Source organism: Lichenostomus cassidix, chromosome 6, assembly GCF_008360975.1.
Source record: "Lichenostomus cassidix isolate B80296 chromosome 6, HeHo_3.0, whole genome shotgun sequence".
Taxonomy (NCBI): domain Eukaryota; kingdom Metazoa; phylum Chordata; class Aves; order Passeriformes; family Meliphagidae; genus Lichenostomus; species Lichenostomus cassidix.
Window position 1 is genome coordinate 31,656,525 of NC_139487.1, and position 27,048 is coordinate 31,683,572.

Consider the following 27,048-nt stretch of genomic DNA (forward strand, 5'->3'; position numbering starts at 1 on the left):
GAATGAGCTACAAAGAGGGCTAAAAATAGGCATTTTAATTAATGAAATGTGAATTGGAGGGGGCAGCTTGGCACTGGATGACTGTCTGCATGTGGCAAACACCCTGTAACTCCCTGGGCCTCTGCCAGGTTTGTTCGCCCACCAGTGCTGTTGGCAAGTATTTCTGGGGCTCCCCCTGGGCAGAGGACACCCACCAATACTAAGGAGACTGGAGATGCTTTGGACTCTGTGCTGGTGTTTTTGTTTTTAATCTGGTAAATCCAACCATCTTTCAGCACCGCTGAAGTTTGCATTTGCTCCCACCTGGGGGCTGGCAGGGGGATGTCACAGCCCATCAGTCCCTGGGGGCTCTCCCAGGATCATACAGAAGGACACACGGTGGTCTCCAGCCAAAATGTGACCTCTAGTCTGCATGTCTCCATCTGTGGTATGTTCTGCTGCTCTGATTTTAGGGCTTAGCTCCTTGACCAGCCTCCCCCTCCTTTTCACATAATTAATAAATAAATTCACCTGGTACACAAATACACAGGAAAAAAGAAAACCCAAACCTCCAAAACCGAGTTTGAAGAGCACCAAACCATAAAGTCACCTCATTTTGCTGCAGCCCAAGTGCCATCCAGGGCTCTGTGGGCAGTTTCCAGTCTCTGCTGGTGCATGAAGGCACTAAACCAGTAAGGCCTCTGGGGTCTGGGTGCTTCCTGGCACCACAGGGATCTTGTCCTTGCCCCGTCCCAGCTGGCTCAGGAGGTGGAAAGGCAGACGTGCTTGGTCCTGTCCCCCTCTGATTGCCCTCACCCTCCTCTTCCTCAGAGCAGCTCCCAAGCTGGGGAGGTAGCCCTGGTGCTGACCCCACCACCCTTTACCCTTACCATTTCCCCATTCCTGGAGAAATTGTGTAATTCAGGCTCTGCAGGACCCTGGGGCCAGCTCAGCCAGGATGCTCCGGTTCCTGGGGCTGCCACCTGGCAGCAGCAAGGAGCATTTTCGGGAGCAGGGCCCCTAGCTCATCTCCGGACCGGCCGGGAGCGTGGCCGCAGCCCCTCGTTCCGCCCCGCCGCCGTCCCCCCACACCGTTACGTGACCCAGGCGGGCTGTGCCTCCTCCAGCAGGCTGAAGGAGCGGTTGGCCAGCTCCGCGGGGCTGCCGGCTAACTTGTAGCCGAAGAGCTGCATGGCTGGGGCACAGGCGTCCTGCACCACCTGTGCCAGCTTGAAGGGCATGCTGAACCGCCACTTGTCGAACTGTTCCGAGGAGTTCTTGCAGGTGGAGTAGACGCCGTTGCCGTCGTGGGGCGCCTGCGTGTTTTTGCCAATCCACTCCTCCACCTGCGGGGTGAGGGGCAGCCCGGCGAAGCGATACATCTCCCGCGCCTTCTGCAGCGGCGCCCGCGCCACGTCCTCGTAGCGCACCAGCATGTAGCGGCCCCGCAGCCAGCCCGGCCGCCGCAGCCCCAGCTCCGCTGACACCCGGATGCTCTCGCAGTTGCCCCGCAGCCGCTGCACCTCCTCCTCATGCAGGGGAGCCTCCCCTTCGGACGCCCACTTCTTCCAGGTCTCATACTTGCCGGAGAACGCCACCATGCGTGAGGCCAGGACGGCCCGGGGGTCCCGCACCAGCTGGATGATGCGCAGGTCCAGCCGAGGGTCCTCCACCAGTGGCTGCAGGAACTCCAGCTGCCGGATGCGCACCGTCTTCAGGGCCACGTGCTGCTTGTGCCGGCAGGCCTCAGCTGCCAGTGTGATGTTGAGGGGCCCGCAGCGGCGGTTCTTGCAGTAGTACTTCTCAAAGACCTTCTTGGTGCTGGGTGTGCAGACAGGCTCCTCACAGAGGGAGTGGCTGGAGCCACGCCGAAACAAGAAGGGCGTCAGGTGACCCTCGGGCGCCGGCAAGATGAAATTCTCCAAGATGTAGAGGTCGCAGAGGAGGAGCTGCTTGAGGACGTCTCGGTAAACCAAGGCCGAGCCCACTGCACTGGCTCCCCCCGGCAGGAAGGTCACTGTCTTCTCAACGTGCCAGAGGGGCTCAAAGAGGTAGAAGATGCTGCCTTGCTGGTTGAAGAACTCTCCGACGAAGGAGGAGCCAGTGCGGGTGGTGGCCATCAGCAGGATGTGCCGCCGTGGCCCAGGGTCCCCATCACCTGCCAGCTGCAGGGTGATGTTGTACAGGTGGGATCTCAGCTGGGAGAAGGCAGCATCCAGCTCCTGCAGCGAAGCCAGTGAGCCGTTCTCGGCCGGTGCTGGGCTGACCTCCGTGCCGTTGGCCTCTGCCAGTGCCTGCGGGGACTGCTTCAGCTTGTCCGACACCCTGTGAGGAGACCCAGCCCAGCCTGGAGGACAGCAGGACTACCCTGCATCCTGGTGGGGAATTTGGGTGGCCCCTGTTGCATAGGAGCTTGAGATGTGGGGGAGAGAGGGTGAAAATCATGGGGTGACTCTGATACCTGCTCCCTACCTGGAGATGAAGTTGTTCTCCTTCTCGATGATGACGAGACTGATGACGAAGACCAGCAGGACAGCATACTTGCTCCTCATCTTCAAGCAGTGCAGCAGCTCCCTCATATCCTGGGGTAAAGAGCGTCGAATCTCCATGGGGAACATACACAGATCCCTCCTGCACGCTGGGAAGGTGTCTTGGGCTAGGGCTTGCCAGCCCTGCCTGTGGGGAGAAGAAGGATCCACATGGCAATGGTTCCTTGCAGACAGGGTCAGAGGCTGACAAAGGTTTGACGAGAGTAGTTAAAAAGGGGGAGCTCCTTCGGGGGAGCTCCTCCCTACTACTCTATCCCACCCCTGAGGAGCAGCTGCCTGAAGGCCCCATTGGCTGCTCCCCCTCCTTCCCAAAATACATCTGCCCAACAGGACCCCTTCCCACGCTTCCTCCAGCTGCCCCTGCCCACCCTGAAACCCAATCCCTGCCACCTGGCAGCTGCCTGCTCCCTGCTGGCAAAAACCTGCTTCTGGCAGTGAGGGACCCCCTGGATCATCCTGATCTTTAGTGCATTGTGTCTCCCAGTCTCAGGAAAGGGGAGGGTTGGAAGCTGCGCTGTAGGGTGCAGTGTGGGGCTGAGCAGCTTCTGTCTTCCCCCACCATGGCAGCAGCAGCTGCTGAGCCTCGAAAATGAAACCCAGAGAGCTTTCAGGAATGACGGCGGGCCGGAAAACACTTCTGCCAGTCCCCCTCAGGGAAGTAGAGTGTTCCAGGAGCGGCTTTTGCCAAAAAAGAAAAAGTCCCAAATGATGGTGTAGCTGCATGGTATGGGATGCAAACCCAGCAGACTTGGCGTCCTCACCCAGCAGAAAAGACCTGCCCCCCAGTCTTTCCTTCGGCACTGAAATTGGGGTTGTTGGTGGAAAGTGCTCTGAGTCGCACCAAACTGACATCCCAGTTGGAGATTCTGAGGGCCCAAACTGCTCTTTCGGACTCTGGGCAGGTCCCCAGTGTGCAGATTTACACCTGTAGGCCTTGCTGGCACCTGCTACCTGCCTGCTGGTTCGTGTGCCTGGTGCCTGGCTGGCCACGTGGGTGATGCCGTTTGCTCGGCCCGCTTTCTTGGCCAGACTTTTGGTGACTCAGGGAAAGTCTATTTAGCTTTGGCTTGGTTCCACCAGCACGATCCTGACAGCCTGTTCCACCCCTGCTTTTGGGGTGAAGGAGGGGAGCCAGGCAGAGCCCCATCTTTTGGGGGGCCCCGGGGCTTGCTGGAGGGGAGATGCCCTGGCCGAGCCTCGGTATCTGCAGCCCTCAGCAGAGCGTGGAGTGGGGAAGCCCTCCCACGCATTGCGTCACGTCCTAGCCTCTTCCGCACCGTGCTTGGCCAAAATGTACATTTTTTAGTGTTGCTCACTGTATGCCACTCCTGCTGGGAAGGAGGGAGCATGGGCAAGAGGGGTGGGATGTGCCCTGTACCCAGGGCAGCACCCCAGCCCGTCAGGGTCCCAGTCATTTCTGCGTGAGGATCAGGAATTTCCCAGCTTGAGCAAACCGCTCAGCTCCCAAGGCTTGGCTTCCAGCCATCCCTTCCCAGCAAAACCTTCTAAAAAGAGACATCCACACCCACGCGCCCAGGAAACTCAGCATTCAGTGGGATGCAGAGACTCTGGAGAGCCCTGGCAGCCCCAGAGCCCTCCCACAGTGGTCCCTCAGCTCTCCCCTTCAGCACGCAGCACCGATATCCCCGTGATATCCCCGGCACATACACATACACGTGTGTGTGTGTGTGTGTGTGTGTGTGTGTCTAATAGCCCTGTTAATTTAGTTTGTCATCAAGCTGCTCCTCGGGGACAGGCCGGCAGCCGGGCAGGTGCCTTTCGCCAGCCACCCATCACATTCCCCCTCCTCGGTCGTGGCCCCCTCGATGACAGAACTTGTCGGAGTATTTGAGCAACCGAAAGAAGTCAAATACACAAAGCCCTCGGTGCGCGGCCGCGTCTCAGCCCCAGGAGGAGTCAGGGCATCCCAAGGGGCGGCGATCTGCATCCCTGCCCTCGCCTGGGGCTAGCGACAGTGCCCTTGCTGCCCGCAGCACGCACGCACAGGGAATGGCATCAACTGCTTCCTCAGACAAATCCCTGGGCAAAGCCAGCCCGGGGTTTTCCCCCTCTCATGCCCCCAGCTGCCTGACCACAAACGAGCCACAGACTAGGAATTATTCAAAGGGATGACACAGAGAACCACGTCCAGCAGTGCTGGCAAAACCCTCACTCACAGGCCCGGGGCAGGCATAATTCATTAAATAAACAGCCGGCTGCAAAAGTCCTGTCTGGGACCCGCAGGGCGGCAGCGACAGGCGCGGGGGCCCCGTCAGGGCTGAGCTGTGGGGCTGGGGACACGCGGGTGACCCGGCGAGGCTGCCTGGGGACGCTTGGCATCCTAAAGCTCTTCCTCACTGGGGCCCACGAGGAGCAGCCCGGCTGGGGCAGTGCACAAGCCACAGGCTCCCCTTTGTGAGGGGGAACAGAGGGACTCTGTGTCCCCCACACGCTCCCCTCCAGGGCTCTGCTGGGATGGGGAGGATGGATATGCTGCTGCCAGTCAGCAGTCATACCATCGGGATGCTGCTGCCACCCCAGAGTGCCTCGCCAGTGTCTGCTCCTGGGGAATGCACGTTTGTGAGCAGAGAGATGGATGGGCGTCATCCCTGGGGACGGCAGGCAGTGGGTGGCCAGTGCTCTCCTCTCGCTCTCCCCATCCCAAAGCAAAGCAGAATAATTTCCAGGAATGCTAAACAGAGATGTCCCAGATGGCAGCGCCCACAGCTCAGATGCCCTGCCTTTTCCTATCCCTCAGGCTGGAAGTGCTTTTCAATTCAGCAGGGATGGCTACAATTCCCACTGTGGAGATGGTAACAGGATTTATGGATTTCCCAGATGAGTCAAAGCCAGAAAAGGAGCCTTTTTTGGATGGTGTTGGGGATTTTGTTCCCATGAAAAGCTGCCCACGTAGGATCTGCCACTACCCGCAGGTTAACTCAACCCTGCCACAGCAAGAAGGAAGGACTTGGACAGTAGCGGAGACACCAAATCATTCCAGCCTGCTGGAGCAAGTCAGTTCATGGCATGGATGTTCCCACAGGTGGTGCAGGTGGGGTGAGAAGAGCAGAGGCCTTGTGAGATCAAGGAGGGAAGGGATGCTCTTGACACCCTTCTGCAGGGCATTCCACAGGATTGCCTGACTGGAAGAGCAGAGCAGGGGTTTTTAGCTTGGTTTTGGGAAAGGGAAGGTCTTACACAAAGCCTTGGGGCTCTCATTCCCCAACTCTGGCTGCCCTGAACCCCCCAGGTGGGATCCAGGAAAGAAAGACGCCTGCGGCTGCCAGGGGCAGCCAGCTGGAGGTGAGGCTGGATGAAGTCACATTTTCCTATGGTGACTCAACAGGCAACAACTGAGCTCCAGGACACAGAAATGCAATGAAGCACCTACGTGCAAGAGTTCCCTCCCTGCCTGAGATCCTTCTGTCCATCCAGCCTCCATCCACTTCCATGCATCCCTCTATGGGAGCCAACAGTGACCTGCAGCTGAGCTCGCTGCCCCTGGTGCTGCTGGTGCTGCTCCGAGTAATTCCCTCCACAATACTTTGCTTCATCAGATTTCAGCAGACACTCGGACCAGCAAAACACAGGGATGGAACAACAAAGAGATAAAGAGCACGAGCTTATCTGCTCTCCGTGCTGCTCTTTGTCTGCAACCTGGGGGAAAAAAACCCCTCTGTATTTACTCTTTCAACTATTTCCGCTCCCAACTTCCTCTCGAGGCTGGTCTTGGGAATCGTGCCACCAGAGCTTCCCACTTTGCTTTCATCTCCCAGCAATTTTCATCCTGGCCCTGGCTCTCCTCCAAGGCATGGCATGAGCACAGCACTGCTTCAGTTTGCCCTGCAGCGCAGCTAAGGAGCCTGTCCAGGCAGGTATTTTTTGGTTAAAAACATGTCTAGTCAAGCTAAAAAAAGAGGGGAAAAAAGTCACCTCCTACGATGTTTATAAAGTTGCCGAGAATAGTCACATGCTTCATCAAATTGAAGTCTGGAAACTTCCCATCGGAGGAGAAATTTGGGAATGGAAAGTCCTTCTGACTCAGAGGTTACACTCAGGAGCAGCAGCAGGAGCGAGTGTTGGTACAAACAGGCACCACTGAAACAACTTTGTTTCTATTGCACGAGCTCTCAACTCCAGGTTTTCTCCTGTCCACTCTACTGTCCCATCCTGAGCTCTGTGATGATCCAGATGAGCTGTCCTTGTTCTTTGTGTCCCAAAAAACACTGCCCAGAGAGGATGTAGAGGTTGGTGAGGGCACAGTAATGCTGGTGACAGGACCAGCACAGGCTTTATGGCCCGGACAGACCGAGCTTTTCTCTCCCTCCCCATGGTGGTGTCCAAAGAGAGGTGTTTTCTCCTGACCCAGCAGAGAGGAGAGCTGCTGCTCCCGGCTCTGGTGAACGTGGTGGGACTTGGAGACATCAGTGCTGGGCATGGGGGTAAAACACGTGCATCTGCCAGGCAGGGACCAGCCTCGAGTTGGATCTGGACTAGGAGCCGGCTAACACACCTTCAACCTTGAAACCAACTTGCTGGAAACTCCAGACACGGCTGGAGTGGGGTTTGCAGCACCACCTGCAGCAGAGGTGAGCGCCTGAACTGCTGGGCAGGGAGGGGGGCTGTAGAGCAGACCACCAAGACGGGTGAGAGAATTGCCCGGCCCCGTTTGCTCGGCGCCGGCGGCACAATGCCGGCTGCTGTGCGTGCCGGCGGCCCCCGGCCACGCTGGGAACCGCAAATGCTCGTCCCTGCTTCAATGAGCTCTTTCTTTGGGGCGCAGAGCCCACGGTCCCTCCCACCGCCCCGCACTCCTTCTCCTCACTGCTCCACGCTCGCGCGGAAGCTCCTCCGCCAAACCCAGCCCAAAAGCAGGGATACCGCTTTCTCTGTGCCCGGCTCTGCTCCACTTTCAGCCCGAGAGAGGCGTCTGTAGCACTCCAGGGACCCAGAAGGGACTGGTGGCAAGAGATGTTCGCTGTGGGGAATAGTGACCTGTGCTCGTGTCAGCAAAGGGAGACCAAGGGTACGAAAACGAGTCGTTTGCTGAAGCAACATGGCAGATGTGGGAAAATTACGGAGTTAAATGCCTGTCCTGGTGTAGCGTTGTAAATCGTTGACTATAGAAAAGGAGACACTTTCCTCCGGGCACCAAAGCCAGCCTCGGTGCAGAGGCAGCGGGGTGTGGGCAGCTCTCTCCAATGTGGCCGGGAGCAGCTGCTGAATGCCGGCAGGCACTGATGGGGGGACTCTGCTGGGATGGCCTTTTTCTCTCCAACGTACCCCCGTGCTAGCCAGGTCCCTTCTGGGGCCGTGAGGGTGTCAGAGTCCCAGGTCCGGCAGAAATGCCGCTGGCTCCCGGGTGCCTGGAGCCGGCCGAGGGCCAGCGTGCCCCGGCAGCCCCGGGAGAGGAGGGGAAAGGGTGCGAACAACTTTCCAGTGCTCCCTGACAGGGGCTGACAAGCCGGATGATGCAACTCCGGGATGGTTGTGAGAAACTCTCATTTTCCGAAGTCTCCTTCTGTCGCCCAAGCCGCGCTTCGCTCCGGACGGAGGCTCGGCGCTGCCGCCGCAGAGCTCGATCCTATTCCATTGATTTTTTTCCCCCCTGTTTTTTTTTTCCCCGAAAGAAAGGCACGGGGAGAGCTGCTGAGTAGTCACACGCTGGGAGGACTTTTTCGGTGCAGGGCGCTGGGATCCGGCTGTCCGCCGATGGGAGAGAAGGAGGGAGGGAGGCAGGGGAGGAAGGGAGGCACCGCCGGCGCTGCCCCGCTGCGGGAGCGGCGGCGGGGGGCCCCGCACTGAGACAAAGGAGCGGCCGAGGCCGGAGGGCGCACAAAGGAGCCGGCGGAACCCGGGGCCGCCCCGCGGGGGGATGCGGCCACTGAGCCCCCGAGCTCCCCGCCGGCCCCGCTCCCCCTGCCTGGGGGGCAGCTCGGGGCGGCGGCCCCTCCTCGCACGCCCAACTTCCCGCAACTCCCTGCCGCGCCGGGAAAGGCCCGACCCCCGCCGCCATCCTCCCCCTCGCCCCGGGGCCCCCGCTGCCCATCGCGCCGGTCCCGGCCCCCGGCTGCGCTCCGGCCCCGGCCCCGTCAGTCCCGGCCCCCGTTGCACCTACCCGGCGGCGGCCGCTCCGCGGGGCGAGCGAGCTCGGTCCTGCCGTGAGGGAGGAGAGAGAGCAGCGGGTCCCCTGCTTTTCTTCACCGTGCTGTCATCCTCCCTCCCTCCTTCCCTGATTCCCTCCCTCCCCTCTTCCCTCCCTCCCTCCTTCCTTCCTTCCTTCCTCCCTCCCGGGGCAGCGGCGGGGGGAGCAGTCCCGCCGCCTGGACGCGAGTCCCGGGGCGGGGCCGGGCAGGGTCCCCGGGCCAGCCCCCAGCTGTCCCCACCCAACACGCCACGCCAGGAAACCGGGAGTTGCCGGCCCCAGCCCCGGGATAACTGGAAGGGGCAGCCTGGGCTCTGGGGTGGGGAAGGGGGGAAGTGGGGGCCTGGGAGCACGCAGACATCCCGCAAAAGTGGCCCCTCTGGGTCAGGGTGAATCCTCTTTCAGGGCTGGATTTGGTCTGTAGGCTTCCTGCCCAAAGGAGGGTCACGCTGGCGTGGTCAGGACTTTATCCAGTAAACCTCCAAGGATGGAGCCAATACAACCTCTCTGCTCGCTGTCATACTGGAGAAACTGTTTCTCCTTATATCCACTCCTGTCCCAGCTCTCACGTGAGGGACCTGGCTCCATCTCTGTGACCACCCTGTGGGAAGGTTCCTCTTTGTTATCCCCAGCTAAAACTGGCTCCAGGGTCAGCATCATTCTCTCCAAACTCCACTTTGGCCCCCATGGGAGTGGCGAGGGGGTTTGGTCCCACTATGGTGCTGTGCCGGTGAGCTTGCATTGGTGTGCTCCAAGAGGGCAGGGAGTGAGAGCATCCTACTGGGAGCAGCCCAGGAGCGTTGGGGGACACTGGCTGTCACTGCCCCTGCAGGGCAGGCTTAGGGTCTGGAGCATTAAATACTGCAGAAATGGCTATTTTGGCAGACGTGCAGAAATTCATCCGGCTCTCTCAGAGCTCTGTAATATTAGATACTGAGGAGCTGAAAGACATCTGGCTCTGCAAGCAGAGAGAGATCCAAAAAACTAGTCCCCATAAAAACTTTTAGCCTTCTTTCACATTCCTGACATAGTTTTTCTGCTATGCATGTGGCATAGACAACAAAATACAGGTTTTCTTGGCATTTAAGTGTGATGACCAACACTGCTCCTCAGTGGCTTTCTATGAGCCGAGGTAATGAGGATGGGCTTGCATGCTGGCACAGTTGGTATGCAAACAGCAAGGCAGGAAAGCCTGTGTGTGATGTCCATGGTGTAGCTTCCTTCCTTCCTTCCTTCCTTCCTTCCTTCCTTCCTTCCTTCCTTCCTTCCTTCCTTCCTTCCTTCCTTCCTTCCTTCCTTCCTTCCTTCCATCCATCCATCCATCCATCCATCCATCCATCCACTTTTCCTGGTTTTAGTGGGCACCCACAGCCAGTAATTTCACAATCCAGCTGCAGATAGGCAGGATAACTCTGATAACTCCAGGGCTGCTGTAGCATTGCTGATGGAGCTGGGGTGAAGGGCAGCGTCTCGGAAACTCTGCCTAAATGAGGTAAACCCAGGGCTGGCATGATCAGGCCTGTGTAGGCTGTCAGGTTGATCATGTCATAAAAGAGCGGACAAGTCTGGCTGGCCGCACACCGCAGGAGTTTTGTGGGGTTTTGAGACATGGCAAAGCATTTTTAAGCTTCTCGCTTGTTATTTCAACTGAAACAGGACATTCTGCCTCGGATTTTGTAGGCAAAGGAGATCTTGGTGAAAATGCAATCCTAATATGTAAATAATTTTGAGATGAGGGCAGAGAGAGGCTGGTGAGCAGCCGAACACCCATGCTACTGGGGTGTCACTGCCTTTTTAGGATGCATTTGCCGTGGTCCCAGGGGGCAGCAGGAGCAGAGGTGGGACCTTCCCCCACTGTGAGGCACAGCCTGAGCCCGTGTGCTTCTCGCCTGCTCTGCATGTACACGTAGGGCTCGGGACACAGATCACCTTCCTGCTTCATCAATAAGTAAAGCTGGCATGGGGAGGAACAAAGTGTCTTCTCCACGCCTCAAACTGCCGAGAGAGGCGGCGGGAGAGGCAGGGAGTTGTGTTTCCTCCGCCCTTCACTAGCTGCGGGATCGCATTCCCTTCGTGCCCCATTCCTCTTCCCCAGAGATAACAGAGACTCTTCTCCCCGCTCCCTGTGTTACACATGGGCGTGTGCATGCGCGCGGGAGGAAGCAAAGGAGTAGTCCCCAGAATGACATCAGGAGCAAGGAAAGGGCGACGTGTCACTATAGCAACAGGATGCTCTGGGTTTTCAGGGAATAAAGGCATCTGCTGTTGGTTTTACGCCCTCGGTTCAAGCTGATGATGTGGCAGTGACCAGGTCGGGCTTCAATTTAAAAAAGCCTCCCTTGTTTTTTCCTCTGTTATCACCAGGGCAGCATCCGCCTAGGATATTGGCATTATAAAAGGCATTATACCATCTCACAGGATCTGCTTCAACAATTTGGGTATAAGATAGAGATAATCAGTTGGGTTTTGGGTGGTAAAATCTACTTAATCTGCAGGAGACAAAATGAACATTGGGCAGGGGGGGCGAGGGGGGGGGGAATTTGAGTTAGTCTGTAAGGAAGAGAATGAATGATCCGAGGTAAAAATGACCTTATCAACAGTGGACAGATAGGAAAAAATTTGGCTAGAAAACTTTAGGTAATAGTGAATATTTTGGGGGTAAAATCTGAGATGATCTGTAGGGGACAGTGACAATTTCTATAATAATCTGAAGGTAATCAGCGGGGTTATTCAGTGGTAGAACGTAGTCACTCAGTAGGGGACAAAATGAACATTTTGGGGATAAGATAGAGGTACTCAGAGGGTTCTTTTGTTTGCAACATCTGTGCTAAACTGTAGAGGACAAAATGAACTCCTGAGGGTAAATTTGAGGTAATCTGTAGGGGCCTAAATCTTCATCACAGGTTATTGCACAATACAGTCTTTTCGGTTTTAAAAACATTTAACTCAGTGAGCAGCAGGACTGATCCATATTCCAAACCACTTCCACCTTTTTTTTAAACACCAGCGGCTCCATCTGCTGGGAGCAGAAAGAGCGAAACGCAGCCCGGAGGAGCGCACAGGGCGGGGTGGGCACGGCTCTGCCGGCAGGGATAGATCGGCTCAGGTGACAGGGACCTCAGGGCACTGGAGGACACTTGACACTCAGTAGGACACTGGAGCCCCGGCAGTCGCCCCCCTCCCCATTTACTCGTTCAGAGCGCGGGATGGGGCGGCAGCGGCCGGGCTGTGCTCCCCCGGTGGGGCCCAGGTGAGGCGCGGTGGCTTCGGTCCCTCATCCCGTACCTCCCTCTACCCTCCTTCTTCCCCTCTCCTTCTCCCTTCCCCCCAGCCCCTCTACTTCCTGCATCCCCCCGACCAGGTCTCCCCCTCCTCCCTACAGCAACCCCTCCGGACCCTATCCTCCAGACCTGGGCCTGAGAGGTGGCACTAGAGGAGAGGGGCATTGCTCTCCAGGACAATCTCTAGTCATGATGTCTAATTGTACCTGTCTGCTACTGATTACCTCAGTCTTGCTTCAAGTGTTCATTCTCCCCACTACATGTGGCTTCAGCTTTTCCCTCCAAAATTGTCCCCTACAGTCACCCACACCAGCTCCATTTTTTGCCCTGCAGCAGCTCCCTGACCCACTTAAATCACATTAAAGCCTCAAATGGTCTCTTTTTGGGATGGTTGAAAACCTACATTGTATGCAGGAAAGGATTCCTTTTAATCAAGCATAGGGCAACTGGGATTTCCTTTCTTCCCACAGGTAACTGGAAGGACCAAGATTTCCTCTGTAGTCTTTAGAATCATAATGGTTTGGGTTGGAAAAAACCTAAAAGATCACCTATGATATCTATTTCCCTGAAATCTCTTTCCCCCCTATATTATTTAAGGCCCTTTGACCTGATAAGAGTTAGAAACAAATCTCCCTATCCTCAAAGAACTTCCACTTTCCTTTGCCATAATAAAGCATTGCTATTTCTGCACCTTTTTGAGTCTCCAAAGCTTGTTTAAAACAAAATGCTTCATGTGAGTCCTGAGTGTGAGAATAGAAAACCCCAAAGGATCCAATTTATTGGCAGAAGACTTTACAATTCCTCCTCTTTTCCTTTTCCCAAAGGAAATTGCCTGTGGATCATAAACAATTACTAATAATTTCCCCCCACCCTCTAAAGAGGGAGCAGGTTCATCTCAGTGCCAGGGTGTGGGTGTATCACCCCAGAACTGGGACCAGGGTGTGTGAACAGCCAGCCCAGAACCTCCAGTTTCCCATAACCCACACCTGGTCTTCCCAAGAAAAGCACCTTTAGGTACTTTAGTGAGAGCTCTAATGACTCCCTGGCTATAGGCTGGTACCAGGAAGGTGACCGTATGAAAATCTTTTTTATCTTCCAAGGGCTGAATGCCATTTTTAATCACTGATCCACCTGTCCCTGGCCTTTTCCTTCCAAACCTTCCTGCATAAACCTCACAAGCGAGTTTCCATCCTCTATGCCAAGGCTGCCCTGCTTTTTCTGTGGAATGTAGAATGAAGAGTTGAAACTTTTCTAGTTCTTTAGGTTTTTTTATGCTTGTCTGAATAATTAAACACTTCTATCCCCTCCTATTGGGAAACCTCTCTCCTTGTAACCATCAACAGGATGTTCCACCCTCTCTGCCACTGATGGGTCCTATGCCAAAGAAAGCTGTTAAAAAGCGAAACTTGGAAACTCCGTGTTTTTAACCCACTCTCAGAGCCCTGGGATGCAGCTGCTCCTCTCACCGGGCTCCTGCTGCCACCTGCCGGCTGCCCGCCGCCCCCTCGCCTCTTGGCGAGCTCTCCCAGTTTCACAGCTGCAGCCCCTACTGGAGTGGGTGCTGCCTTGGGCTTGGGGAGTTCCTCTCCCAGGGAGCCCAGCTCCCCCCGTGCTTCCTGGCCCTGCAGGTTGGAGGGGGAAAGCGAGTGCTGCCAGACCCCACATCTGCTTTTTTTGTTCCTCCTTCCCCATCTCTTTTACGGATTAACCCAAAAAAGCTCCTGCCTGCCTCCTGCTCAACCCTTGTCTGCCCACGATGTGCCTGTTCCTGTCTCAGCAACTCTGCTGAGCCCCCCGGGGTGTCCCAGACCCGAAGCCCGGGTGCATCAGCTGTCGAGGGGAGGGTATTGCCATCGAAGAAGAAAAAGCAAATTTCTTTTTGCCCAAAAAGAGGGCAGCAAGCACCTAACAGTGGCCCTGGCGACAGGACCCAGGGGCTGTGGGAGATGGCAGCCAGCAAACAGCATGGAAAGGCTGTCCCTAAGCCAGCAGGGTTTGCCATCTGCTCAGCAGCCGAGGAAGGAGTTCTGCTCTCCACGGAGAACTGATACTTGGCCAGTTTTTATTCAGTGTCTGTGGACATGGCTGATTTCTTGTCTTTGCTTTCCTGCAGCCCCAGCACATCCCATCATTTGAGCTCTCCAGAGAGATTTTCAGTGGGTCTTTTCTCACTTTTGCAGCGGGTATAATTAAAATCAGCCTTCATAATGAGGGTGGGAGCTCAGTGGGCAAACTCGGTGCTCACAGCCAACGTGTTTTTGACTGAGCTCCACTCACCCTTCCCTCACTGCCTCCTTCAGCCCCCCCAAACATGTGCAGGATCTTCAAATGACCCTGCTCCTCATTTTCTGTTCCTTTTTCAATTCCGCTTCTCTAAAACTGCTGAGGGCGAAATAAAGAAGTTGGTTTATTTTTAATCATCGCAAATGCTTTCCAAACTTGCAATGCAAAAGATTCACTTTTGACATGATGAGAGGAGCCGAGCCAGGGGGATTTCTGTCGAGAAGAGAGACTGGCAAACCTTCAAGTAGTGACACCAGTAGAAAAAGCCTCTGATGTCCCCCATCCCAGCAAGGCTGCTCTGCTGCTCTCCCAGGTGAGCAGGAAGCCTCGTGCTTTCTGGTTCAGCTTTTGAAGTTTCTGTCACGGAGGAAAAAAGGCAAGTGAGAAGGGGAGATCACATGCAGGCTGCAAGTGTGTTTGTACCGGTGTCATTGGCTCTGGAGCAGCACTGCAGTGAAAAAAATGCCGTCAGGTGCCTGTCAGCATCTCAGTAAGGTCAGCAGCATCCTCAGCTGGGTAAAATCCAGGTCTCCCTGCTCTCTACAAACACGAAAAATTCCCCATCTCACCACTCCACTCTCCCAGCACACCATTCAAGGAAGAGAACTCCATTTAGGATTAATCAAATATAGTTCCTTTTCTTTCTGACCTCTGTATGAAGAGAAAACCCCAGCAAAAAGGAGCTGATTGTGCTAAATGGCACCAGTTGCATACTCTGGGCCTCAGTGGGAAAGGAAATGTCTACAAAACCATGACTTTTTCATTCTCTCACCTCCAAATAGAAGGAAGTGAGAATCACTTTGTAGTGGGAAGTTCTCTGCACCCAGAAAACCTGAGGAGTGACTCAGATTTTTGTGTGCTCACCTATTCAGCCACTGGGTGCCCACTGGGCTTTTCTTAGGAAGCACCACACAGGACCACAGGCACAGACCAAAGTGTGGTCTCTGCTGCAGGGTGTCCTCTTCTGCTCCTCACCCAGAGCATCATGAGATGATCTGAAGAGTATGAAAATAAAGTCTGGCAACAGTGACTTATTAATACCTAAGCCAAACCTTTGGTGTCAAGATGTTTGTCAGATGGTGCGGTTTTATCAAGGGGTTCTCAAAAGTTGATTGAAACCTTTAAGAAGAAGGTTGGAAGAGGGTCTTTATGCTGAATGCTCTCATCAGTGAAGTTTATTGATGCAGCTTATTTCCTTGCCCTAATGTGTTATTTTTATCTCATTTTTTTGTTGCACTGCCATTTCATGAGGTGCTTAAATCCACCTAAGGCAGGGAAAGGACCATCCTGCGCTCTTTTTCTGCCCCTGGCACATGCTCCCTCTCCCTCCCTTTGTGTCACTTGCAGTAATGTGAGCCTGAAACCTTATCTTTTATTGCCTTTCCTTTGCAGGAGGAGTTTAGAGCTGGATCCCCCGATCCTCCTGATCTAGCTGGAGATGTTCCTCAGCAGGGAAGCAGCAGGAGCACATGGCCAGGGTGTGACAGACAGTAGGGAAGCCCCTTCCAGCATCAGCTCAGACATGCAACAGTTCCACTCTGAACACCACTCAGCCCCTGGGCGGCTTCTGACAATCCCCTAACAGTCACCTGTGGCCTTGTGGGTTTGTTTACAAAAGGAAGATAACATCTGTGCCTGGAGACCTTTCTGGCTTGGTGACAACCAAATCCTCACTACTTTGCACACAGTGAGGGCACCAGGACCTTTGGAGTCTTGCTCATAACAGAAGGGCCTTTCCAAAGAAGAGTCTGAAACAAAAGCACCTGAGCAGAAAAAGGACAGAGAACCAGCATCTGCCCAGAAACCTGGGGACTTCACTGGGATATCCATAGGGTCAGCCAAGCCCTGCAGCTGGACCTCTGGAAGATCCACCTCCAGGAATTGGCACTGCTGCATCCTGGCAGCCTGGAAGGATGGAACATTCTTCTTCACCTTGGCTGTTCTAGTCGTGGTGGGTCTCATTTGAGGTGTGTTGTGGAATAAGAAATGCTGTGTGACACAGGGCAGGACCCTCCTGGCATAAAATCCATAGGTCTGAGGGAGAGAGAAGGACCAGGTTCACCTAGGAAATCATCTGCTTCGTGTGGACACCTGTAGGAGGAACCACTGCTGCCAGCAGGCAGGCTGTCATTGGAACAGCTGTTCAGAGCATGCTGGGGAAATCCAGACACATTTAGTAGAAATCACTACAAATGCTATCTTCTGATCACCCCAGGCAGCAACAGGGAAACCAAATAAGAGTAAAACCTGTTTGCTTTCTAAGCTTCCCTGTGAAACAGGAACAGCTCAAACTTGATAATCCTCATTTTTATGGAAAAAACAGTTTCCAAACCTCTCGGGGTTAATTAAGTCTCATTTGCAGATATGTTAGCAAGGGCAGAACATGGCTCTGAACCTTATCCTGCTAAAGGAGCACAGAGAGAGATCAGCTGCAGCTGAGCATGAGAATTACAACCTGAGGGGAAGCAGCTGTTGGATATGTTTTAAAGGGCAGTTGCAGTGGCCTACTGAAGGGAAATGGGGAAGTATCTTTTCAGAAGGTCTGTGGCAAGTGCCTAAGAGGTCTTGGGTCAGTTTTTCTCCCTGCTCTTCTGCAAGTGACCCAGTGTGTTAAGCCAGGAATGCCATTTACTGTTCTTGATAGCGTGGGTTTTTTGCCTTTTTTTTCCCCCTTCTCTTTTCCATGGGCTTAGCCATGCTTTTGTTCTGCAGCTAGCTGGGTTGCAGTGCCCAAGGTTGAATGTTAACTCCTACGCCTCTCAGCCTTTCTCTGGGAGAGGATAAGAAGGGTTTTGTTTCTCCTTTGACATTCACCATGGCAAACAAAGCTCAGCAGAATGGTGAGTTTTGCTCCAGCCATTTCCTGGCAGTAGCTGAGCTTGTGTGGGTACATGATGCTGACTTTCTTAGGGCCAGGATTTACAAATTGAGGGTTAAAATAAGCCTTTATTGAAACTCTCTTTTTTTCCTGTGAAAAGCAAGTGTATAGACACACATTGGTGATAATCACAGAAATTGTGACTGCTACGGAAAATCAGGCTGCCAATACTTCATTAGTCAGAACTACCCATGGAATTCATAAAGCATCTCTATTGCCTGTGTTTGCTGTTTTGAGGAGATGCTCCAATGTTTTTCCAGCTACTGTTGGGTGGACAGTGGGAAGGACACAGAAAAGAAGGTTGCTGGCAGGGAATCCTCCTGTGAAATCCAAAGGTTTTGAATCATAGCTATTTGCCCTCCTCATGCCACAATTCTGGTGGGTTTTTTTCTGGTGTGAAACATGCTTTTGCTTTATGAAATTGGAAGGTGAAGAAATGTGAGAAGAGGCTTGGGAAGTTTTCTGTGGGATGCCTGTCAGACTTGGAGCAAACAAACGATGAACACCACACTGGGCAACTTGCTCCTAACTGTTAAAACCTCAGACTTAGCTGGGACAGTGGCAGAGAGAGATTGAGTCTTTGGCTGTATTTTTAGCCTTTTGTAGAAGAGGGAAGAGGGCACAGGGCAGCTATTCAGATGCCCACGACCCTGGGTGTGGGTTGTGTTCACTGGTATGAAGAAAGACATTCTGGTGGGAGCCACAGTAGCTGTACTTGCCACTTCCCCCCCTGCGGCCTTGTGACTTTGATTAATCCTAACCCGTGCCACTCTTGGCCACAGAGATTGGCTGCTGCTGCAAGCCTCATTGAAATCCACAGCCTGGCTTAAAAGTCCTGGGCCATGAGTGTGCAGCTGAGGCGAGATCACGTGTGAGGAGGTGCTGCCTGATGCTTTTTGTGACCTAAAAAAAGAATTGTAGACCTTGCAGTAGCACAGAATCCAGTGAGCAGGAAAGCAGTGATCCCTGCCTAACTTCTCAGGCTTTTTATGAAGATATTGGACTACATGATCTTTCTGTTCTATTCCTTCTCTCTTTCCTACACATAAGCTATTAGCTCGCTCAAATTTTTGAGGACAGCTTACTTGGGCTTTTATTTTTGCTCCAAACTCTTCTGGTTTGTCCTTTCTTCCCCAAATAATAAGTTCTATTTAGTGCCTTCCTTTTTGCTTTGGATAATGAAGGAAGAGAAAGCAAGTATTTCAACAAAGAACGAAACTGTGTAAAGAAAGTCTGGGGAGTGGGTGTGTTTCCTCAGTCTGGTTCCTTTACAGGAGCCCTTGTAGCTCTTCTCTGCCAACTCTTCTTTTTCCTGCAAAATCTGTAATTCTTTGTGCTTTTCCTTAAAACCTAACTCCTGGAGTCCCGTGATTACCTAATCACTTCTGTGTGAGCCCAGCTGAGTCACAGCAGATGGAAAACACTGGATGGCAATACCCTGTACTGCTGAAAAAACCCTCAGAGCTTCCAAGTGTAATCCTTGAAATCCTGCAAAGCAGAGAGCAAATGAAAGGAACTCAGCCCCACATTTTGTAAAAGCTTTTTGGTATTGGCAGGCAAATTTTGCCCATTTCTCTTTGGCAATACTAAAAGCAAGGTTTTGGTATTTGGAGCTGCCAATCTTGTGTTGAGAGCTGAGTCCAAAGGCAATGAACAGGTTAAGGAGAAGGAGGTGAAAGATGAGGATATTCTCCACTCCACACCGAGTGGAGAGAGAGACCCCACACACATGGGGTCCCCACCTGTGCACTCACCATCCCCATCTGGGTTAAGAGCAAGACCTGGTTGTGCCATTTGGTACTTGGTTTGGAAAATACCTGCCCTGCTTGGCCTCTTGGATAGAGGTGAAACACTAAATACACTTTCTGGAAAGTGGCCCTTCTGTGGACAGACAGCTGCAAAGACCTGGCTGCTCTAGGAAATGGTGGTGAGCTTCAGTGAAACAGCACAATGTGACTGAGGGAGGGAGGGCAGTGCCAGGCAGGGATAAAGGCACTCTTCTATTCATCCCAATTTTTTTTTTTCTGCAGAAATCCTAAAAAACATCAGTCCTGCTTCTCTTACTGGAGAGGATCTCAGCTCCCAGTAAGGAGCCCAAGTCATCAGCTTTGGATCTTTAAGGCCAAGCCAGGAACCAAAAGAGGTACTACTTCCTGGGAGCTGCCAGGGAGCTGCTTCTCTGCTGTAGCATGAATGGGACTTAAATAAGTTCTAAAATCTTCTTTTTCTTGGTCAGGCTTTATTTTTTTGGTATTTCTGAAGTGTATTTTAAAATCTATTATACATTTTCCTTTGTTTTCTTCCTGGATAATCTAGATGTATAGTTCTAAATTTTTTGGGGGTGGGGTAAGTAGGATTTATAGAAACATACTACTTTACATTTATAAAAAGAAACCCTCCTTGAAAGGCTGTGGCAGAGGTTTATCTGGCTACAATCTTACTGCTTATGACCCTGCCAAGATGACACAATGGGAGCAGGAATTGAATTCTGCATCTTGGTGCATATCCTTTAAAACATTGATGAGGTGGTGCTGCATTGTTGATTCCCTCGTGTTTAGGAGGAATCATCTGCTTTTCTGGTGACTGTTGTTCTAGATTTTGCTAATGCTGGTCAGAAATCCTGGTTCACGAGGGCAAAGCATTTATGGCTGCTGACGCTCTTTGTGTTGATCTACTTGGTTTGAAGTATCAGTTGCCTTGGAATATGGTTTGCCTTGAAATAGGAGTCTAATCCCAGTAAGCAGTACCTAAAATGCTGAGAAAAACTGGAAACAAAACACAGCTTGTAACTAAAATGCACAACTTGTGACAGTCGACAAAGGAAATACTGAAATGAGAATTAGGTGCAGTGATTTGAGATTTTGTTATGCTTTGCTTGGAAAATCCAATGCACTTGATGTGACCCCTTTTGATAATTAAGTTGTGGCTGAGCTGAATGTGGGAAGGAATGCGGCCTGTGACCGTGCCAGTGTTAATTGAGAGCTCTGCTATGGCATGGCTGCCAAGGGGGGATGGTCCTCAATGCTTTCACCCCATGCTGTACCACAGGCGTTCAGACTGGATCTGAACCAGATCCAGTCAAGAACCATCCCTTTCTGTGGGTCAGGGTTGTGATTTTTGGTTTGTTGGTGGGGTTTTTTTTGTGTGTGTGTGCTGGGAGGAGTGGGACATGTCCCACCTGCCCTGGCTGCTGCTGGTGTTGCCAAGCTGCAGCTCTACCCTTGGGTGCAGTCCCTGCAGCGCTGCCATCCCATTTGGAAAATGCTCTGATGTGTTCTGCTCTGGGAAGAATGTCAGAGCAGGAGCTATTTCTCTGCAGCCTGTTAGTGGTGAGGAAGAGGGTGTGTGTGGGTGTCTGTCTCCACTCCAGTGGAATCCACAAGCCAAAGCACTTGGTGAATCACAGGGAGCCTGCTCTTGCTTGGGCTGGAATCAACTTCAAACGTGTCCAAGGCTCTGCACGAGGCTGTCAGGCTGTAATTTGTGGCTGGCTTTGCTTCTCCTCCTCCTCCTACTGCAGTCTGAGTGGAAATGCAAAATAGTCTGAAAGCCAGGCTGCTGCGGAAAATGCCTCTCTTTATGTATTTCACTTGTTTTGGTTTTTTTCTTTTGCAAAGAGAACACTTCTCCTGCAGAGCTGGCTGCGGCTGCAAAACCAGAGCCTGCAGGGGCCTCTGGCTGGCCTCCCGGGATTGCCAAACAGAGATTCCTCACGTGCCCCACTTATGCAAAGTGGAGAATTGGGCGCCAGGAGGGTGAGGTGACGTGGAAGGAATTTTTGTGCTGTAGGCACGACAAAAGTGAGCATCAAAACCAGCCAGGCCCTGGTGCTAGCCCGGCCCAACTGGTTGGTAGGGGAGGCAGCTGGAAAGTGAGTCATGTGTTAAGCTGCAGGAAAGTCCCACACTTGACTGCAGCCTTCGGAGCACTTCCTACTCACTTTCTCTACGCAGAGCATGCACCTCTGAGAAAATGGGGCTAAAAACCAAGTTTAGGCTGGGGAAAGCCTCGTTCTCCCTCAGCCACAGCCAAGTGACTCAGCTATATGTCATAACAGACAAGATCCTTCCTGAGAAACCTTATCTGGGATGTTTATCTTCAGGAAAACTCCCAAATCTCAGCAGAAGGTAGCAGGCGGATGCTGGCTGGTGGCCGCAGCTCATGCCCTCAGTGCCAGGTCTCAGCTCACATCTGCAGGCTGGATGTGGTCCCAGCAGGCTGAGATATCCTTTGGAGTTTCCCACTCTTCCAAACATCCATGGCAGATGGCTGGTGCTTAAACTCTTGATGCCTTTTTATTTTGTTTAATCCCATTTTTAAGTGAGGAAACTAGCAGGCAGTATGGCTAGACCAGGAAAGCTAAGTCATGGAGACAATTCGTCATTGCCAAATACTATATGCTGTGTGCTTGAGAGTAAGATAAAGGCCCCAAATCAATGGGAATTGGCAAAGCTCCAGGAAAACCTGGGCTAGCCTGAAATGATAACAGATTGAGGGTAGATCCTGCTGGCTCCAAGCTAGTCCTTCCTTCCCCCATTCTTCAGCTCCCAGAAGAAAAACACCTTGCCTGCTGAAATAGCTCTCCTGTTCCAAACAGTCTTACTTTAACCTCCCTTTCAAATATTTTTCACAAAGTTCTTTTTTTTTTTGGTGTGTGTTTTCCTAGGCTAGTGGCTGACTGCTGGTTGGAAAGCTGAGGTGCCTCGTCAACACTTTATGTGCACTCCTGAGATAAGGGCAGCACATTGAGCCCTGCCTAAGCAAGGTGGCTTTAGAGCAGTGTAAAGGTTGCTTGTTTAGTCTGGCCAAAATTGGGGGTGGCTTTCTGCCTCGTCAATTCACTCTGAGTGCACCTGGCTCCAGTTTGGGAATTACCTAAGAACCTGGCTCCTGATTGTGGTGATAGCAGAGGCTCTGGAGGCTCCAAATGAAGCTGTGCTGACTTGTGGAGGGGCAAAGGCCCTGTGTAAGCATCAAGTTCTCCTGATGTGGTTTGTGAAGAAGATCATGAGAACTGTGGATTTGTAGCTTGGCTTTTAAAAAGGCCTTATAAGAAAAGGAGAAACGCGCATTACGCTATTTAGTATAGCCTAGCAAAGTGAAACACAACAGACCCGCTCTCTCCTAAGCTTTATGCTGTAAGTAAAACCTTAAACATTACCAGAAGTCTGGTCCTTGAAAAATGAACATGTAGGTAAGGACTAACAACGTAATAACATGTGCACCCTTAGATGAAGGGCAGTACCTTGAAGATCCCCACAAACTGGGCAGGATAAGCCTGGCAGAGGGTGAGCACTTTAGATGGGATAAGTTTGTGTTATGCTGAAGCTGCAGGGGATTCCCTGCAGGGGATTCCCTGCCCAATTCCCCAGGCTGTGGGAAGCATTACTGAGGACCCTTCTTCCAGCTACAGCAAGCCTCGAGTGTGTGTTGAGGAGAAGAGGGGAGCTGGTCTGGCAGCTCTGCAGTCATGGGGAGCCCATGGAGGAATCTGCTCTGTCCCTTGGCTGAGCTGGTTCAGTTTGCTGATACAGTCAAGGAAACACTGCTGCCTTTTTTTTTTTTTTTTTCCTCCTGGGTTAGTTTGTTTTTCCAGTTAGCTGAATCAGTGCAAGGGGCATGGCAGGAGTAAGAGGCTGGGAGATAGCAAGTGAATTCAGGCTGTTGTTGTTCTTAATTATACTATTAATTGCTGTTTATTTGGACCACAGGGAGACCTGGCTGCCCTGTAACAATGGGGAGCCTTCCCTGCACAGCAAGGAAAAAACAGCATCGCCATCGCCTCCTGAGCAAGGTGGGAAGCCAGTGAGTGAGAAGCACTGCGGTAGCTCTTGTCCAGTGTGATGTTTGGGTGTGTGGAGACCTCACAGCACATCCCACTGCCTGAAGGGAGCCACAGGGAAGCTGGGGAGGGACTCTTCATTGGCAATTGTAGTGACAAGATGAGAGGGAATGGGTACAATTTGAAAGAGAGGTAATTTAGGTTGGATATTAGGAAGAAACTTTATTACTGTCAGGCGGGTGAGGCACTAGCACAGGTTGCACAGGGAGGTTGTGGATGCCCCATCCCTGAAGTGTTGAAAGCTGGATACAGCCTAGACCAACCTGGTCTAGTGGGAGACCCATGGAAAGGGGCTGGGAAAGGTCCATTCCAACCCCTCAACGCTATGTCTCCACGTCGGTGTATGCCTCAATCAGATACCGCCAGCCTGGCAGCTCTGTGTGGGGGACTCCTGCCTTTGGGACTCCCACTGCATCAGGGCAGAGCCCGCCGGGACAAAAAGCACCTTGAAGGCTTTTTTTCGCGGTCAGACAACGCCGCTTGCAGCGGCGCAGGCCCGCAGAGGGCTCGGGGAGCCGCGGCTGCAGCCTGCGCACACAAACCCGCACCCGCCATTTTGCTCCGCCTGAGGCGGCTCGCGCCCCTCACCCCCCTTACCCCCTCAGCTCCCCTGCTCCCCATTGCGCGTGCGCGGGAGGCGGAGCGGAGTGCACGCGTGCGCGCCCCGGCCCTATATAAGGGCGGGAGCGGGCGGTGCCGGCGGCGCCGCATTGCAGACGGACAAGGAGTGGGAAGTATGGCGCGGCCGCTGATCTTCGGGCTCCTCAGCCTCCTCAGCCTCCTCGGGCTCCTGGCTGTCGGTAAGCGCTGCCCTCCGCCTCCTGAGCCCCTTCCCCATCCCGCTTAGCCCCGGCGGGCTCGGGGAGAGGTTGTCTGAGCGCCCAGCGAGCGCGGGATGAGGCCGGCGCGGAGGGGGAAGGCTGGTCCTGACGCTGTCTGCATTCCCCCAGCAGGACCCGCTCCCAGATCCCAAACTGAGGGAGCAGCGATGAGGGAGGGTGGTGGGAGTGCGGATTTCAGGGGCTCTGTCGGGGTGGCTGTGGTGGAAAGGCTGTGTTTGGAGGGGAGGGTCGCGCAAACACGGCGGCAGGGAAGCGCGGGGAAAAGGGGAGAGTCCCGGTGAGGATCCGGCCGCTCCCGCTCTGGTAGGGAAATGACTTCTCCATGGCACCATGATCCGTGTGCATCCCCGTCCGACACGGGTCGGGCGGCTCAGAGCCCAGGGTGGTGGGGACAACTGGGAGGGAGTGTTTTCCTGCCAGCAGCGCTGTTTGTCTCCGTCGCTTCAGGGATAGATGGCTGCTAATCCTCTTGCAGATGGCGGGAGGCTGCCTTGCTGTTGTGTTTTTGCGTTAGGATCTCCTGCTCTGCATGGAAAATTCCACTGATTTTGCTGTTTGCTGCCTCGTTACCTGTTTTTGCTAAAGTGAAAGTGATGGGAGAATAGCTGACATTCTCCCTTTAGCTGTAGGATTAGAGGTTAGAACGTGCAATACTTGTGTTTTGTGCATTGCAGAAGCTTGACAGAGGTACAGAAATGATTCACAGTCTGAAGAGTGGTAATACACCTTGAGGCTGTGGGATGGGAATAGCTAGAAACCCCAGTGATGTGACAATTACTTGGAGAATTTTCTTCTACATACGGCTATTTTAATCTTAGGTCTTATTTGCTTTCAAGTTTAACCTGCAGCATTTCACAAGTCAACTAAAAAAAAGCCTGTCTGGCTGTTTAAAGGCTATATAGGAATAACCAGCTGGCAGAGTACAGTAAATAATGTCTATGAAATCTTCCATGATTGTACAGGAGTCTTGTACTTTATTGTAGTTTTAATATCATGAAGTCATAGAATAGCCTGGGTTGGAAGGGATCTTAAAGGTCATCTAGTTCCAACCCTCTGCTGAGGACAGGGACACTGTCCCCTAGATATACTGATAATATTTAATATGCTGATATGTGGACAGTTTAATGGATTATCTCAGACTTTATAGCCAGGAAGCAGGAGAGCAAATATCAGCTTTCACTCTGCATGTTTATCTGCTTTAATAGTGTCTTTTGAGTTTGCTCTGCATTGAATTACTTGCCATCAGTTACCACTCCTCCTGGGACTGTTTCCAAATCGCTGAAATCACTGCAGTTTCTTGGGCTTTGAAAGTGAAAAGGCTTCACCTTGAAGTATCCACCAGCTTTCCCATTAGTGTATTTAGGGAAATTGTAATGAGAAACCAGTTCAGCAATGATAGCTCACTTGGCCTACCTGTTAAAGGCATGGCATGCAGCTGAGGGTAGCAGACTAGTCAGGCCTGTTTTTCCTTAGGAAGTCACATTTTTAACACGAATAAACAGCTGTCTTTTTTCACCAGGGTTCTGTTATGAATGCTGATTGCCTCACCTACTGTGCAGATTGTCCTGAAGATTTTGCTTGTGACAACCTGAGACACCGTTTTTGTCTGCCGAGCTCGCTAATTAGCTGTGTAAAAATTCAGCCACCCTTGTCAGATCCTAATGGAGTCACTTGGCTGCCTTACAGGCCGTGAGGGTTTTTGGTTGACCTACTTACAGGGCTTCTGTGCATCTTCCCTTTAAGGGAGACATGGAGGAATTAAAGCAGGGTGTACAGGTCCTGGCATCTCCGGACTACTGATGCGCACTCTGATTATTCCTTGTCTTGGAGGCCAGGAAAGGAGGAGGAAGGCTGGGCATGCTGTTAAAACAAGACTCAGTTTCTCTTGAGCTGAATTAAAAGGTAATCTGGGAGTTGAAAGTAGAAGTAAAAACTTTGAGGATGTGATTATTTCACGTCCTTCCTCCCCTAAAATAATATACTTAAATCGTCTAAGGAATGAAGGTTCAAGTTAATGCGTAATTTCTCTAGCAAACACTGGTCAGAACATCTGGGGGCAGGAAATTTGAAGGCTGAGTTAGCCTGGCTTGAATTTTCTGGAGGATGTTGACAGAGCAGATAATTGGACTGTGTTCTGTAGTTTTCAGGCTTGTTTTGGTATGAGTGTGGTCTCTAACAAAAAAAGCCAGGCTGGTGCAGCCCCCTGCTGTAGACTAAATTTAGAAAAAGAGTGGAGGGTGTCTTGTATCAGCAGTGGTGTGTCCAGCAGGACCAGGGCAGTGACTGTCCCCCTGTGCTGGGCACTGGTGAGGCCACACCTTGAATCTTGTGTCCAGTTCTGGGCCCTTGACTGCATGAAGAACATTGAGATGCTGGAGCATTTCCAGAGAAGGGAATGGAGCTGGAGGAGGGTCTGGAGGGTGAGTCCTGTGAGGAGCAGCTGAGGGATCTGGGAGGGTTCATTCTGGAGAAAAGGAGGCTCAGGGGGAACCTTCTCCCTCTGCAACTCCCTGGCAGGAAGGTGCAGCCAGATAGGGGTCAGGCTCTGCTCCCAAGGAACAAGTGACAGGATGAGAGGATGTAATCTCAAGCTGTGCCAGGGGAGGTTAAGGCTGGGAATCAGAAGAATTTTTTTCACTGAAAATGTTGTTAAGCTTTGGAACAGGCTGCCTGGGGAAGGTGGTGGAGTCACCATCCCTGGAGGTGTCCAAGGAACAACTGGACACAGCACTCAAGGTGGTGATCAGTCACAGGTTGGACTTGATCATCTGAGAGGCCTTTTCCAACCTAAATGCTTCTGTGATTATATAAAAATAAAATCTGTTTTCTTAGAGGAGTATGAGGCACTGTCAGGCCGTCACATACCGAAGCCAGTGCTTTGATAGCACACCAGTCATGTGCCCTGTGTAAACCTGCCCTTGCACAATCCCCTCCTTGTTTGCCGAGGAGGTATAAATAGAAAGGGTTGCTCTTGGTTGTGTCTGGAGGAGCTGAGCCAGCCGTTCTGCCTGCTCACGGTCACGCCTGGCCGAGTGTGCCATCGCACCGCAGAGCTGCCCCAGCCTGCTGCAGGCTCTCTGTGCTCCGTTTGTGCTGTCAGTGCTCTGCAAAGGAGCTGTTCTGAGAGCCTCTGAACACCGGGGTGATGTGGAGGGGGGAGCGAGAGAGAGGGAGCTTGTCAGCAAAACTGGATGTGTCACCTGATGTCAGCTGAGGCTCCCCGGGAGGTTGGACTGTGCTATTTCAGGG

General features: G+C 52.7%; 2 protein-coding genes across 8 annotated transcripts in view; one reads left to right on the top strand and one right to left on the bottom strand.

Moving 5' to 3' along the window:
• Window positions 1–20: 20 nt before the first annotated feature.
• On the bottom strand, window positions 21–8,765 carry CHST3 (carbohydrate sulfotransferase 3). 2 transcript variants are annotated; one of them, XM_085064338.1, is made up of 3 exons: window positions 8,647–8,765; window positions 2,452–2,655; window positions 21–2,304 (listed from the first exon to the last, which is right to left on the bottom strand). In XM_085064338.1, the coding sequence occupies exons 2-3, from the start codon at window positions 2,595–2,597 to the stop codon at window positions 1,074–1,076; spliced, it is 1,377 nt and encodes a 458-aa protein (XP_084920464.1). In that variant the 5' UTR covers window positions 2,598–2,655; window positions 8,647–8,765; the 3' UTR covers window positions 21–1,073. The 2 variants fall into 2 exon arrangements, with proteins under 2 accessions (XP_084920464.1, XP_084920465.1); XM_085064339.1 differs by having other exon boundaries at window positions 2,452–2,561; window positions 8,647–8,755.
• Window positions 8,766–16,739: 7,974 nt separating this feature from the next.
• The window catches only part of PSAP (prosaposin), a 29,860-nt gene continuing 19,551 nt past the window's right edge, over window positions 16,740–27,048 (top strand). For 4 of the 6 annotated variants that reach the window (XM_085064349.1, XM_085064350.1, XM_085064351.1 and 1 more), the window contains exons 1-2: window positions 16,740–16,777; window positions 19,146–19,258. In XM_085064349.1, coding sequence (XP_084920475.1) covers window positions 16,755–16,777; window positions 19,146–19,258 — 136 coding nt within the window. In that variant the 5' untranslated portion in view covers window positions 16,740–16,754. Of the gene's footprint in view, window positions 16,778–19,145; window positions 19,259–23,593; window positions 23,758–27,048 lie in introns of those variants that run through there. The other 2 variants (XM_085064354.1, XM_085064355.1) reach the window with 1 other exon arrangement.

Bases quoted from the DNA above. Each gene is read 5' to 3' on its own strand.
- CHST3 (XM_085064338.1), bottom strand. From the start codon at position 2,597: ATGTTCCCCATGGAGATTCGACGCTCTTTACCCCAGGATATGAGGGAG. The intron at 2,305-2,451 runs GTAGGGAGCAGG...GTCTCCTCACAG, and splicing joins GAGAACAACTTCATCTCCAG to GGTGTCGGACAAGCTGAAGC.